The 12,305-nt window shown below is 37.0% G+C and overlaps 1 protein-coding gene across 4 annotated transcripts in view; it reads left to right on the top strand.

Annotated features, from left to right (window-relative positions):
* Nucleotides 1–12,305, top strand: part of LOC110834862 (AT hook containing transcription factor 1 homolog) — a 50,447-nt gene that overhangs the window by 15,220 nt on the left and 22,922 nt on the right. For all 4 annotated transcript variants that reach the window (XM_087340903.1, XM_087340901.1, XM_087340902.1 and 1 more), the window contains 15 exons: nt 1,005–1,316; nt 1,518–1,708; nt 3,104–3,284; nt 4,314–4,454; nt 5,486–5,693; nt 5,819–6,079; nt 6,440–6,551; nt 7,097–7,260; nt 7,443–7,555; nt 7,958–8,102; nt 8,647–8,858; nt 9,446–9,692; nt 10,472–10,618; nt 11,386–11,539; nt 12,120–12,261. In XM_087340903.1, the coding sequence (XP_087197029.1) occupies nt 1,005–1,316; nt 1,518–1,708; nt 3,104–3,284; nt 4,314–4,454; nt 5,486–5,693; nt 5,819–6,079; nt 6,440–6,551; nt 7,097–7,260; nt 7,443–7,555; nt 7,958–8,102; nt 8,647–8,858; nt 9,446–9,692; nt 10,472–10,618; nt 11,386–11,539; nt 12,120–12,261 (2,730 nt within the window). The remainder of the gene's footprint in view (nt 1–1,004; nt 1,317–1,517; nt 1,709–3,103; nt 3,285–4,313; nt 4,455–5,485; nt 5,694–5,818; nt 6,080–6,439; nt 6,552–7,096; nt 7,261–7,442; nt 7,556–7,957; nt 8,103–8,646; nt 8,859–9,445; nt 9,693–10,471; nt 10,619–11,385; nt 11,540–12,119; nt 12,262–12,305) is intronic.

Below are 12,305 nucleotides of genomic sequence, written 5' to 3'. Positions count from 1 at the left end.
CTATCCCGGCACTCAGTTTCTTGATGTTGCATATACAGAACATTTATAACAAGTGAATTTTATCCAGCACCTTCATCATAACAAGTGATTCATAACTGTGTGTTGCCTGTGTCATATAAATTTTTGCATGAACTGTACTTGCAGTTTTGCATCTGGGTGATTCTGCTGAAAATCTTAAATGGCCAGCCAAAGTTGTATGTGTTCAGTCCTTGTGTATTTGTTTATATGTAGCAGGAAAGAAAATATTTTATAACTATAATTACATGATTTTATGTTCATATACATTATCAGGAAAATGCACAGAAATGAGCTTCTTCTGTACATGTTTATATTCAGTGGTAGAGTAGAATATATTGAATACAATGTGAATAAGATTTCACTCTCATGTACTAACCATATGGCCTTGGTAATGCTGCATAGGTTGTACAGAGCACCTGAGTAAAAAGTACTGAGTCTGAATTTATGTTTTAGATAAATTGCACTGTACGAGGATGCAGCTGTGATGAACATATCCTGACAATGTCCTCTCTTGTCTACAACTCTTTCCCTTGCATTTGTCATAATTGTTCAGTATTTAAATGTATTTATCTTGTCACTTGTCGACTTTACTAAGCTTGAGAGTACAGAATAATGCATGCACATCCAGTTTTGCAAAAAGATTAGGAAGATAGCAACCATAACTTATAATCTGATGCAAATTGTATTTAAATATTTTTATGTGATTCTGTATTTTTAAAGAGGGTCTGAGCCCATTGAAATTGATGAGTGTCCAGGGCACCATCGGTAGCTCAAGTGTGTGATATAGTGTGAAGTGATAGAAGATTGACTATGAAATGGTTGAAGAGGCAGTAATTTTTATGACTCATGTCAGGCCATTTTAACAAAGGATTTGGGAAGGAAGTGTGTTCTAGCCAAGTTTGTTCCATGGGCAGAAAGAAAATGACTTGTGTATCTGTCTTGTAACTTGACTACCCTGGTCATTGGTACATTTTAACTATTTGCAGGTGTACAGGAGTGTGACTTGACATTATGCCTGTTTGTATGGGAGACGTGGGGAGCCAACTGTCCCAGCAAAACTTGTATGGCTCTATTTGATCTTAATCAGTGGTACAAGGAGCAGATGCCAGGCAAAATAGTGAAAGGACAAGCTTCCACATACATAGCTGTTTTCTCCTTGGATGAAGTTGTGGAGGCTTCTGCCAATTCTGCCAACTCCATTCCACTTCTTGATGTGAAGGTGGATCCTGCCAGTCTTTCACAATTCACTGCAGTGCAAAGCCTTGAGGAGCATTTTTATCCTTCGGCTCTTGCATTTGGTATGTACTGACTTACTTGTTTAAACAGTCTGTGCATATTAAATAATTACCTGAAAAGCAAAAAGTTATTGTTTAAAAAAATATGATAAAGCCATAAAATATGTAGCAAGTCTACTTCAACAGTTGAACCTACTTTTCCTCAGATTTTCTTAGCCTTGAAACTGATGCAACTTTAATTATTATAATTTTGTATATTTTTAGAATCTTTGAGTCTCCTGGGAGAGGAACTGGTGGTGATGAGTCACCCAGGTGTGCAGCGAGATATTCTGTTACAGCTAGAACTGAGTGGACCTTCTGCACTTATGTACCCCACTAAATTGTTTCACCATTGCATTGCTATAGGCCTCAAACCAGTTTATATGGAAGTGAGCTCAACATTCAACTGTCCCTTGGTGAGTTTTATTGGGTTACAGTACAGCTGATATATAACAAGCAAAATCACCAGCACTGTCAATTTCTTAATGCTACATTTATGGGAAATATATAAACTAAGGATTTTTTCTATCACATTTGTCATGAGTGGTTTTTAACTAGTTGCAACTATGTTCTGTAACTTTTTTTGCTTACTGTATGTGCAGTTTTTCTTCTGAAGTTACTTAGCGTAACTCTAACAACCCATAAGATTACTTCTAATGAACCATCTTGTGCCCAGGAGAAGAATGTCCAGTCAAAGAGAGATGTTCATGATGTAACATCCTCTGAATTTCCTCTTCTGTCCAGTAATGCGGGATTCAGAAGTCTGAGCTGTATTGCAGAATTCAGTTATTGTTTTCTCCCATGGGAAAATTATTGGAACTGAAAAGAGTGTGTGAAATACAGGAAAATGTACACACAACATTCTACAGCATTCAATGCTATAAATATTGACTTTTCTGTCACAATTCTAACACTCCTGTTATACTCCATAATTTGTACAAGTAAAATAACTTTCCTCTAATGGGAATTTTCTTTGCAAAACAATGTGTCCTTCACATTGTCTGCTGTTGCAGTCGGACTGGAGCTAATTCTTTGCTGCGGCTGGTGGTGGATGAATCATTCAGGAACATAAACTATTTTGTAATTCGTCCATATTCTTAATCTGAAGCAGAATCATTTACCATTTTAGATACTGTACTGTTGTCAGTATTTCTAGTTTTCAGTCTTGAATGGTAAACTCGATGGTACTTCAGTACAGTTTATCCATCTTTCTTGGATTGCACTAAGTGAACAACTAATTATTTCGTAAGATTTGAGGTTTTCACAGCGGTGAGTATGAAGATTTCTGTCTTCTGGGTTGTTGCGCAACAGCCCAGAAGACGGAAATCTTCAACTAATTATTTTGCTTGAATGATTTACTCTCCCACATCTTAAATATCTGTTAGCATACATATCATATTCCTGTTGCCCAGTTTCATGGCCTTGGTTATAAGGTAACACAAGGAAGACAGATGTGGTTCCTATGAAGAAGGAATTATGTCAGAAGGAATGCAGTTGCAGTGATCTACTTGAAATAGCATTACTTAATAGTAAATAAGTAAAGTTAAGATTTTAGCATTATAGTCACCAGTATCTTGATTGAATGAGACAGATAATATTGGTACAGCCACCAGGCTTAAAGTGATAACTAATTTTATTGTTATGATTAACATTTTTCAGATGGCAGCCTAATACTGTGGTTATGAATATGATTCCCAGATTCATTTTTGTTCTTAACCTCAAAATTGTTTTTTATTAATACAAAGAAGGTTGCGTAAAGGTTCTGGTTTATTTGTGTGTGACTGGACTAATTCAGTATTGTTTTGTTGCAGACAGAGCAAAGGGAGTTCCTGTTATCAGTTGCACTGGAGTATCAGCTACTGGGCTTTCTGTCTCGTTGTGCAGCTGAATGGGTGGATGGAAGTCAGAGTGCAATGGGCTGTACATTGCCTGCCCTGCTGAAATGGGGGTGGCAGCGGGCTACCAGTCTGAAGGCCCACGCAGACAACCTATGTAAGTGTATAAACTCCAAGGCAAATATTTCTGCAAAATGTTTTTTTTTCATCATTATTATTTCTGCTACTGTAAATGGAACAGTTCATTAAAAAGAGCTGTTTGTAGACCAGTGACAAGAAACTACTTATTTCCAATATATGTACTGTAGTAGGTTTTTAAACTATAAATGTAGACCAGTATAAAGCATTAGATTGTTTTGATTTAAAGAAGTCCACAGTGCTTGAATGTCTTGTATCTGATTTGGAATATCATTACATGGTATATTTCATGAAAGGTCAACTTGTTATTCCATTTTGTAAGAATACTATGCTTTACATTATCCATTGTTTGGGGTGTATTTGATTTACATAACATTTTGGTAGTTGGGTTTACTCCTGTCTTCAGATGATATTATACAGACAGATCTTTTTTATTATATTGTGGTTAATACACTAACCTTGCACTGAAGTGGCCTCATGTTCAATCCCAACCATTTCCATTATTGTAAAAGAAATTGATTAAGGTCCTATCTAAAGATAACAGTAGAGCTAACTTCTGAAGCATGCATATCAAATATACCTCAGAAAGTGGACAGTGTCATACATATTTTTCTTTTAATGAAGCCACCAGTATAACAAACATTTAGGGAGTCATGTATTGCTTGTGTTGTATCTTTTTTCATGAAAAGCTCTGCTGTGGCTGAATTAATTTTGGTGAAATTTGCCATTTAGTTTGCAGTTGCACAATACACGTTCACCAGCAGGTAATGTTACTCTTCAGTCTTTCAGTACTCTGCTATGTCTGTGCAAATGATTTTTTTTATAATACTCATTATATCTTGGTCACACTGTACTACTGGTATTGAAAGACACTAAGGAGGTATTTTGTTACAACTGTGCTGTAAAATTAACCTTGAGTCTGTGACATATTAAATGTAGGAATAAATATCTGTTACGCTTTTATGGAAAATCCATATCCACTCTTCAGTACTTGGACCAATAACTTGTGTTATTTCCTTGTACATTATCAAGAAATGTTACTTTCTAGGCATCCCACTGTATGATTACTCAGGTGTGAAACTGGACAGCAATTTATACCAGTTGCTAGATTACTGTGGCAACCAACTACACCATCTCACCACCTTGTTTCAGGGTTTACTCAAGATGTGCAAGAATCCCACTGTACAAGGTATCAAACTCATTTGAAATATGTTCTGTTGAAGTCACTGAAAGTCATTGAACATGACTGTTATCTGTTTATAAACCTTGATTTTTGGAAGTTTAAGAGAATAATTTTATTTATTCACATCTCAGCATAGTCACTAGGGTGCTTTATAATTTAAGCAGTAACATACGCACAAATGACATTAAGCAGCTGTTTTCATTGAAGAAAATGAAACATTTTGAGAAAAGTGTAGCATTTTACAGAATATTTTACACACCCCCCCTTCTCAGCTTCTTGTATAATGATGTGATAATTTGTTATGATGATATTCAGTTTTGTGGAAATAGCAACTCCACGGGTAGAAACTGGCTGCACAATGCACATATGTGATAAATTTAACAAAATAAAGATTTTTAACATCACAAAATTCTTAGTAAATTTTCTGTATTAGCTGCTACATCCTGTAACACTGGATGTCTGCTGGTATGATAATCTCAAGTGTAATCATCAACCCCCCCCTCTCCCGTAAGGTTGTACATCCTTCTATCTGCTGATGGTGCCCTCGTGCTCGCAGCTGTGTCTCGAATGGTAGTCAATCCAGGTGTTGTTGAATATTTAGGGCTGAAAGGAATGTCTCAGGGTTCTGTGTCTTTAAATGCCTTGGCTTTTCAGTATTGAGATTGTGTCTCGGTAGTGTTAATGGCCTTGCTCACAATACTTGAATACTCATATGTGAAGTTGTGATTTCTGCTAATTTCTAATTGGTATTTCCAAAATTGAGCTGTGATCAGAATGCGTCCGACCTTTTTCAAGCCCAAATGAAGAAGAAGTAAGTGTCGAATTGAGTTTTCAGTTGATTTGTCACCTCCACACAGGGTGAAAACACCTTTGAACTCAAGCTCATTCCTGATTGGATTACAAAGTTACAAACTCCAACCAAGAAAGATGTAACATTAATTTCTATTGGCTCAGGGACCGGGGTTCAGTACAAGGAACATCCCTTTCCCACAAAGATCTGATAACCAGTTCCTTGTATCATTTCATTATATGTCCAGGTGTAGGAGATGTGACGCAGCAGGCGCAGGTCTTGGAACTTGTTGCTGTGTATATTGAAGTGGTGGAATGGTTTGTCAATGTGGGCCTTCTGCCAGAGTTTCCTTGTGGTGACCTTGCCCTTGTTGATGGCTTTGAGACTGCAGGAGAGCTTGGGCCACATAGAGTTCCCTACCCTGCTGCTGCTCTTGCAAAAATCTACCAGAAAAGGTACATGCACAGTTCAAATATTCCTTTGATTAATGTCACATCTATTATCAGTCTACATAGTACACAGTATTAAGCAAGAGAACATTACTACTTATACTGTTTTATACTTGTGTGTTTCATTACAGGAGGGCAGAGCTGCAGAAACTTAGCAGGTCGGCAACTGACAAGATGGACATCCTCTTTATTGATGGACTAGTAAAGAGGGAATGTGATGGTGATCGCCTCTCCTCCCTGTGGGAGCGGGATGGAGGCACTGGACTCTATCCTCCCCCTTCAGTCCAGTCTCTTCTTCGAACTTATCTGCTGGATGGTATTCCTTTGCATGTAAAGCACTGCATTGTTATCTATGTCTTCCTTGATTTGGCTGGACTACTGGAGTCCCGCAGGTGTGTGTGGTTTTGTATTCATAATGTATTTACTAATATTAACATAGAATCTTGGCTTGCAGTTCTGTTAACTTTCAAAGAAACAGTGGGTTTCTTATTTTATATAATTCATCATCCACATCACCTCTTGAAAGAGGCTACACAGAATTTGCTGCTGAAGTCTGTAAGTGCTTTTTAGTCTCATTAATGTGTTGATTTGGTGTACTCAATTTCAGGAGTATGGTTTTCTTTTTGTTACAGTTGAATAGACTTGATTTAAACTTGCCAAATGGAATCCACTTAAGGTTTTATCATTAAGAAGTATAATGTTCTGTGTTTTAATATCTGGATCCTAGCTCATTAAAGATGTATTTGTTTTAGATACACTGCTACCATCAACCAGTTTATCAAGTTTCCTTCTGCTTTTCGTCTTACTCCAAGCTTCATCAAGATAACACAGGCTCTGTGGCTCTTGGACCATCAGGATTTCACAGTAAGATGCTAGCTCTTGGATTTGATTATAAATTATGGTAATTTAGCTTGCTTTGATCAGGTTTGAGTTCCTGGGATTGGTGCTTACTTGCCCGATTATTCCCATCTTTAAAATATAATAGTGCTCTTCTTAATAATTATGAACTTAAATTTAATCATTTCAGAACTTTATATTCTTTCTTTGTTAAATAAAATGTCAAGTTCAGAAACAAAAGTTCTACTATTTGTTTACCAAAAGTTACCTTATATTTTTATAAATTTGCACAGTCTTTCTGATTCAGGTTGCAGATGGAAGATAGCTGTGTATATAATGTAATGATATTTTATATAGATCTCGTATGGTGGACTCTTGTGAACACTGTAATGAACTTCATGTTCCATAAAAGGTGTAATTTCTTGTCTAGCTGATCATCTGAATGGATGGTAAGGAGTTAAGGATGGCCAAGAGAGACAGTATATTAATTGCATTGTTATTAAACTTCACATTGGCAGTGTATCTATCCTTTCATGCAGGCTATAGCTGCTGTTGGTTGTTTGTTTGTGCAGGAAGCAATAGACATGTTGTTGGATCCACTCGTCTCAATGGATGATCTGAAACCATGGCAGCACCAGTGCATCATCCAAGCATTCCTCTATCAGGGCCAACACCAAATGGCCCTTAAGTACATTCGTGTGCAACAACCACCATTGAAGGATATAGAGGACATACGGTAAGTATCAGCAGAATTTGTTTTGTGAAATACAGTTGGAATGGTTTAGAGTGGTTTTTGAAAGAAATGTTCTAACCAAAATGAATGTTAAATAATGTTATGCACACTTAGGTTTATACCTACTTAACATATTTCTCATAAATATTTTTTGACTGTATGTATAATGTGATGTGTTGATACAGGCTCAATCTAACAGTATTGCTTGTGAATGGCCTAATTCATGAGGCATTCCAGTATCAGCGGCAGCACTGTAACGAGCAGAACTCAAGAGATCTGCTGCAACACTTTTTCAGTGGTAAATATAGTGCTTATTTTCATCATTGCAGACTTCATTTTATATGTTAAGAGTTTTCTGTTACAGCAATGTAGATGTTTTTTGTAAAGGTAATATAGAGTATACCTTATATGACAATTGTATAAACTTTTGAAACAACCTCAGAAGTATGAAAACTGCTGGTATCTGCACACAAGATGTGCATATTGAACCCTTGTCTGTTTCTATTAGCTCTGTATTTATTGATAGTTCTGTTTTCAAAAATATGTCATTTACCCAAGAGAATTGTATTCACATTTTGGCACTCCAATTTTAAATGTAAGGACTTAAGTTTGTATTGGTCTACATTGCTTGAACTTTGGCATCTGTTAAATTTGTCCATGCATACCTTTTGATATTGAATGTTCTGTTTGTTATGGCCAGCCTGCCAGCAGATGAATCAGCTGAGTGTGGTCCTGCAACTTGCCCTATCCCCAGTTGAGGAGGAAGCATTCACTCAGTTTCTCCAGAATTGCCACAGTTCTCAAGCAGATGACATGCACGTCATGTATTACCTTGAGCGTTCTAGGTGAGTTGCTGTTGATAAAATAGATATTGAACACTGAATGAAAGTTTGTTCAATTGTCTGCATTTAATCCTTCATGAGCAGTAGTCTTAGTTCAATATCCAAGTTCTGTCTGTGGGATGTGGATACTTGTAAATAGTAACGTGACAATTTACAAATATGTGTAGATGTAATTTCAAAATCTTCTTTCAGAATTTGTTCCATGATTGCATATCTTAATACACGTTGATTTAGGTATAAGAAAAAATATGTGTAATGAAATTTCAGTAAAATGAACATTTATCCAGTACAAGGGGTGATGATATTTGGTTTGTAATTGTGACTGATAAACATACATTGGAAGTGTTTAAAGTATTGATAAAATATCATTGTTTTCATAATTTTTTGCCCCTTAATCAGTAAATTCATTCTCATGAATCTATTTTACATTTTTTAAATTATTTTTTGTGTATCGTTACTTATCATTAGAATGTTTGATTGCTGCAGTAGTAATTTTTTTATGGTATCTCAGAAGATTTGATTAATACAAAGAAATTTCACTGTTTAGGATTGCAGAGGCAATGGAAGTGAATAACAGCATTCGCAGTTCAAAGAGCCACATGGACTCAAATAGCTTGAAGCAAGGTCACACAGAAGACAAATCCAGTTGTGTCCGAGACACCATTGTTCAGGCTTATGCTAACACACTACCGTCTGTCACCAGGAAACTGGCTCTGTACTGTGCACAGGAGAAGTCCTGCCTCACCAACTGGAAGCAAGGTATAGTGTGCAGCTGACCTCTGGTTTCTTCTTTGTAGGACATATCCAGAACAGAGGGAAGTAAGGACTCAGATTAAAATGTTTCCAGTAAGAATATTCAGATTTCTTTGCAGTTATTGTTATCCTCAGTACCAATATCCAAGTGAATTACTCTAAAATGTGTTCTGAAAGGAAGTAATCCTGGTCTCTGCTTTAAATTACTTAACTGAAAGAACACTTTACAACAGTTTTTTGTTACTATAAGAAATGGGTGTAGAACTTACATTATAACATTATAGATCTGCTCTGTTTCATACTTCTATGATATGAAGGTACCATAATTTGCTGCTTTTGGTATGGTAGCAGTCTTATTTTGTTCAGTTAATGAAAGTCTGTTTCTGTTTGTTGATAACAATAGCCTTTTCAGCCTAATTAATTGTCTTGCCCAAACATTTCCATGATCCTTAGAGTAATGATATGGAATATAGTATAGCATTGGAATCCCTTTTTTAGCTGGTGATATGTGGTGTTTTTAACATTTGACTAGCATTTACTTTATACTATTTATGAATGGAAGTTTGGTAATGTATTCCTTGTGATGATCACAGTGTCACGACCAACTCCAATGTCTGTGGATGTGCACCGTGGTGAATTACAGCCAGTTTGTTATCGATCGTCATTAATCCAGGCGACATTGGAGAAGGCTCGTGAGACGTGGAGTCATGTGATTCAGCCTCCTGCACCACCGTGCACGCCAGCTAAACGGGATCGGTCCAGCATGGAGAAACCTTCAGTAGAGATGACACCATTTCTATGCACACCTCGAGCTGTCTCAGAGACATTCAGTTTCACCAGGTATATTCTGCAAAGCATGTGTGTCTGGCTGTAATACTTCTATGTGTTTGCTGTTTTAATTGATTACTTCATTTTTCTTCTCTATTTCTGCAGCTGATTTTCAGTTAGGAATGTGAAATATGTCACAACCTAATTTTGCCCTTATCCTTGTCATATCTTAATGGAACAGAGATTGAGATGGCATGTGGTCCGTTTCTTTGGGTAACATTGTGAGAAAAAGTTAGGACACTTCATTTCCTCATAATGCTTTTGTTCTGTAGGATTTAAATCAGTTTAAATTACCTGATGACACATGGAATGGCACTTTAAATACACAAAATAAGCATGCCAGAATTGAAATTAATGTAACTTCTACAGTTTTAGTCAGAAGTTATGGGCAAGTTCTGCTATGCAAGTGTAGCTGGGAAATTCTGTCATAGTTTTATTTTGAATGTGAACATGCTCACTGTGTTATATGACTGCATGTTAAACACCTCTTTCTCCTTATATTAGTTACCATCTTTAACATTTACTGCATTATGCTTAATGTTATATATCAGTGTTTTAAAAAATGAAGTATTTCCTATTATATGATGGTTAGAATTTGTTCATAAACTCTTGTATGTGAAGAACATAGAACCATATCACCCTGCATCTTTTTATTCATTTATGGTGTTGGCAGTTGCATGGGGAACCCATTCATAGGAGGGGAAAGACAGTAATAAACATTACCAAGTAGGAAATTGAGAACTTTTCATTAGCTACATTATGTAAGGAGCTGGCTCTGTTTGTTTTGGCAGGGATGTGCCAGCAGTTGTGTTCCCAACACTTACACACCCAAGCCCCAAGTCTGATGATGAAACCATGGATGGTTCCCCTGTAAAACGGCTCCGTTATTCAGACCACTATCCATCACCTCTAGGAAGTGCAATTGCATCATCACGCAAGTAAGTTAACAAAGATAACACAGGGCACAGAATAAGATGCTGCAATATTCTTTTCTGTTTCTTATTTGTGTTCAAAATGGGAAGGAACACATGAAACCAGGATATTTATTGATCACTTTGTCTTAGCACAGAGACTGGCTATCCTGGTGCAGGACTTTTGTGGTTTTTCTCAGTCCCACAATGGATAGTAAAGTAAAGTAAAGTAAAGTAAAGTAAAGTTTGTCCCGCTATGTGCCGTAAAGGTGCTTGGGGTGAGTGGAGGTATAGCTCCTTTCTTTCTTGACCTCGGCACTAGATGGGGGGTGAGTGGTCAGCATCACGCCCCGGCCGGCTTTACCCCCGGGAAAGGACCCCGGTACCCATTGTAGAGGAGGCTGGGTGGGCCCCAGAGCTGGTCTGGACGCAGAGGCTAGAGGAAAAATCCTCTGCCCCCATCGGGGATTGAACCCCGGCTGTCCAGCCCCCCACAATAGATAGTACATTAGATTATTCCTTGACTGTTTCCTTTCTTATCCTTTTCAATTTGTTACTTATCACATCATTTGACACTGCATAGTCTGACATAATGACAGTGTCATTAAATAAACCACAATTAATGGATTGAATTAATTTAAATACAGATAAATACATGCTATTACTATTTTGAGTTTAAAATAGTGCAGTGAAAGCTGATAGAAATGTTACAGAACATAACATTTCTCATTTAAAGTACTTAATATAAGTTCCTGACATGTTATAATGCTTAAAACATTGTTGTTCTATTGCAGAAGACTGGATCGGTATTCCAACGTGGATGCATTATCCTTGCTTCAGACACCTCATGTCCGACGAAGAACACTGTTATCAGTATCTCGGTTGCAGGAGCAGCAAGACCTTCCTGCTTCTCCAACCGCTGTATTCACACCACAGTCCATTCTCAAGGTGCCTGTTGAATTGTGGCTATGTGTAACCATGCTTTCATTTTTGTTTCATAAGTTTGTTTCCATTATTCCTCTTACCACTGTTACATGGAATATGTGGGTAAATAATTGTGCCTTATTATGCTATTCTTCTCATAATCAGTGCCCATTTTGTTTCTATTGAATCAGCATGAAATGTCATTAAATGAACACAATATTAAGCAGCTGACTTGGTGTGATGCATTGACTCTTCATGCACTGTTTGTATGAATTTTCTTTTACACCTGAAATTGCTGAACCAATAAACAGAAACCAACCAGTTATCCCATCAGTTTTTAGAAAACATGGCCAATATAAATCTAAGATCTGGAGTCAACCACTGGAATGATATGAAGAGATGCGAAATAATGAAGTTCCTGTTATTCTTTTTGTTGCAAGGATTTCTCAGAAAAGCTTATAACAAGCTATTTTTCCAGAAGGAAAATACTGACAATGAGTGCCCTGATGATGGAAGCAGCAGTCATTTCTGAAATGATGAACTAGTGAACCACACAATGCAACATCCTAGAAGACAGTTATCTTTAAACGGTTTCATGTTTTAGGTGCGGAAGATGGTGCGCTGCTCTGTTAGTCCTGATAATCTATCTCAGGTATCAGTGCCATCATTCACAGGAACCTCAACCACACCTGAACTAATGGAGGAGGAGGAAGAAGAAGAAGAAGTAGCAGAGGAGAAGATGCAAGGTAATTACAGTTTATTATTTATTGCACACACTTATAAACACTTA

This window comes from Zootermopsis nevadensis, unplaced genomic scaffold (assembly GCF_977971745.1).
Source record: "Zootermopsis nevadensis isolate Lab colony 2312 unplaced genomic scaffold, Znev_1.0 Znev_ptg000061l, whole genome shotgun sequence".
In the NCBI taxonomy this organism is placed as follows: domain Eukaryota; kingdom Metazoa; phylum Arthropoda; class Insecta; order Blattodea; family Termopsidae; genus Zootermopsis; species Zootermopsis nevadensis.
This window is presented reverse-complemented; position numbering and strand designations above follow the sequence as displayed.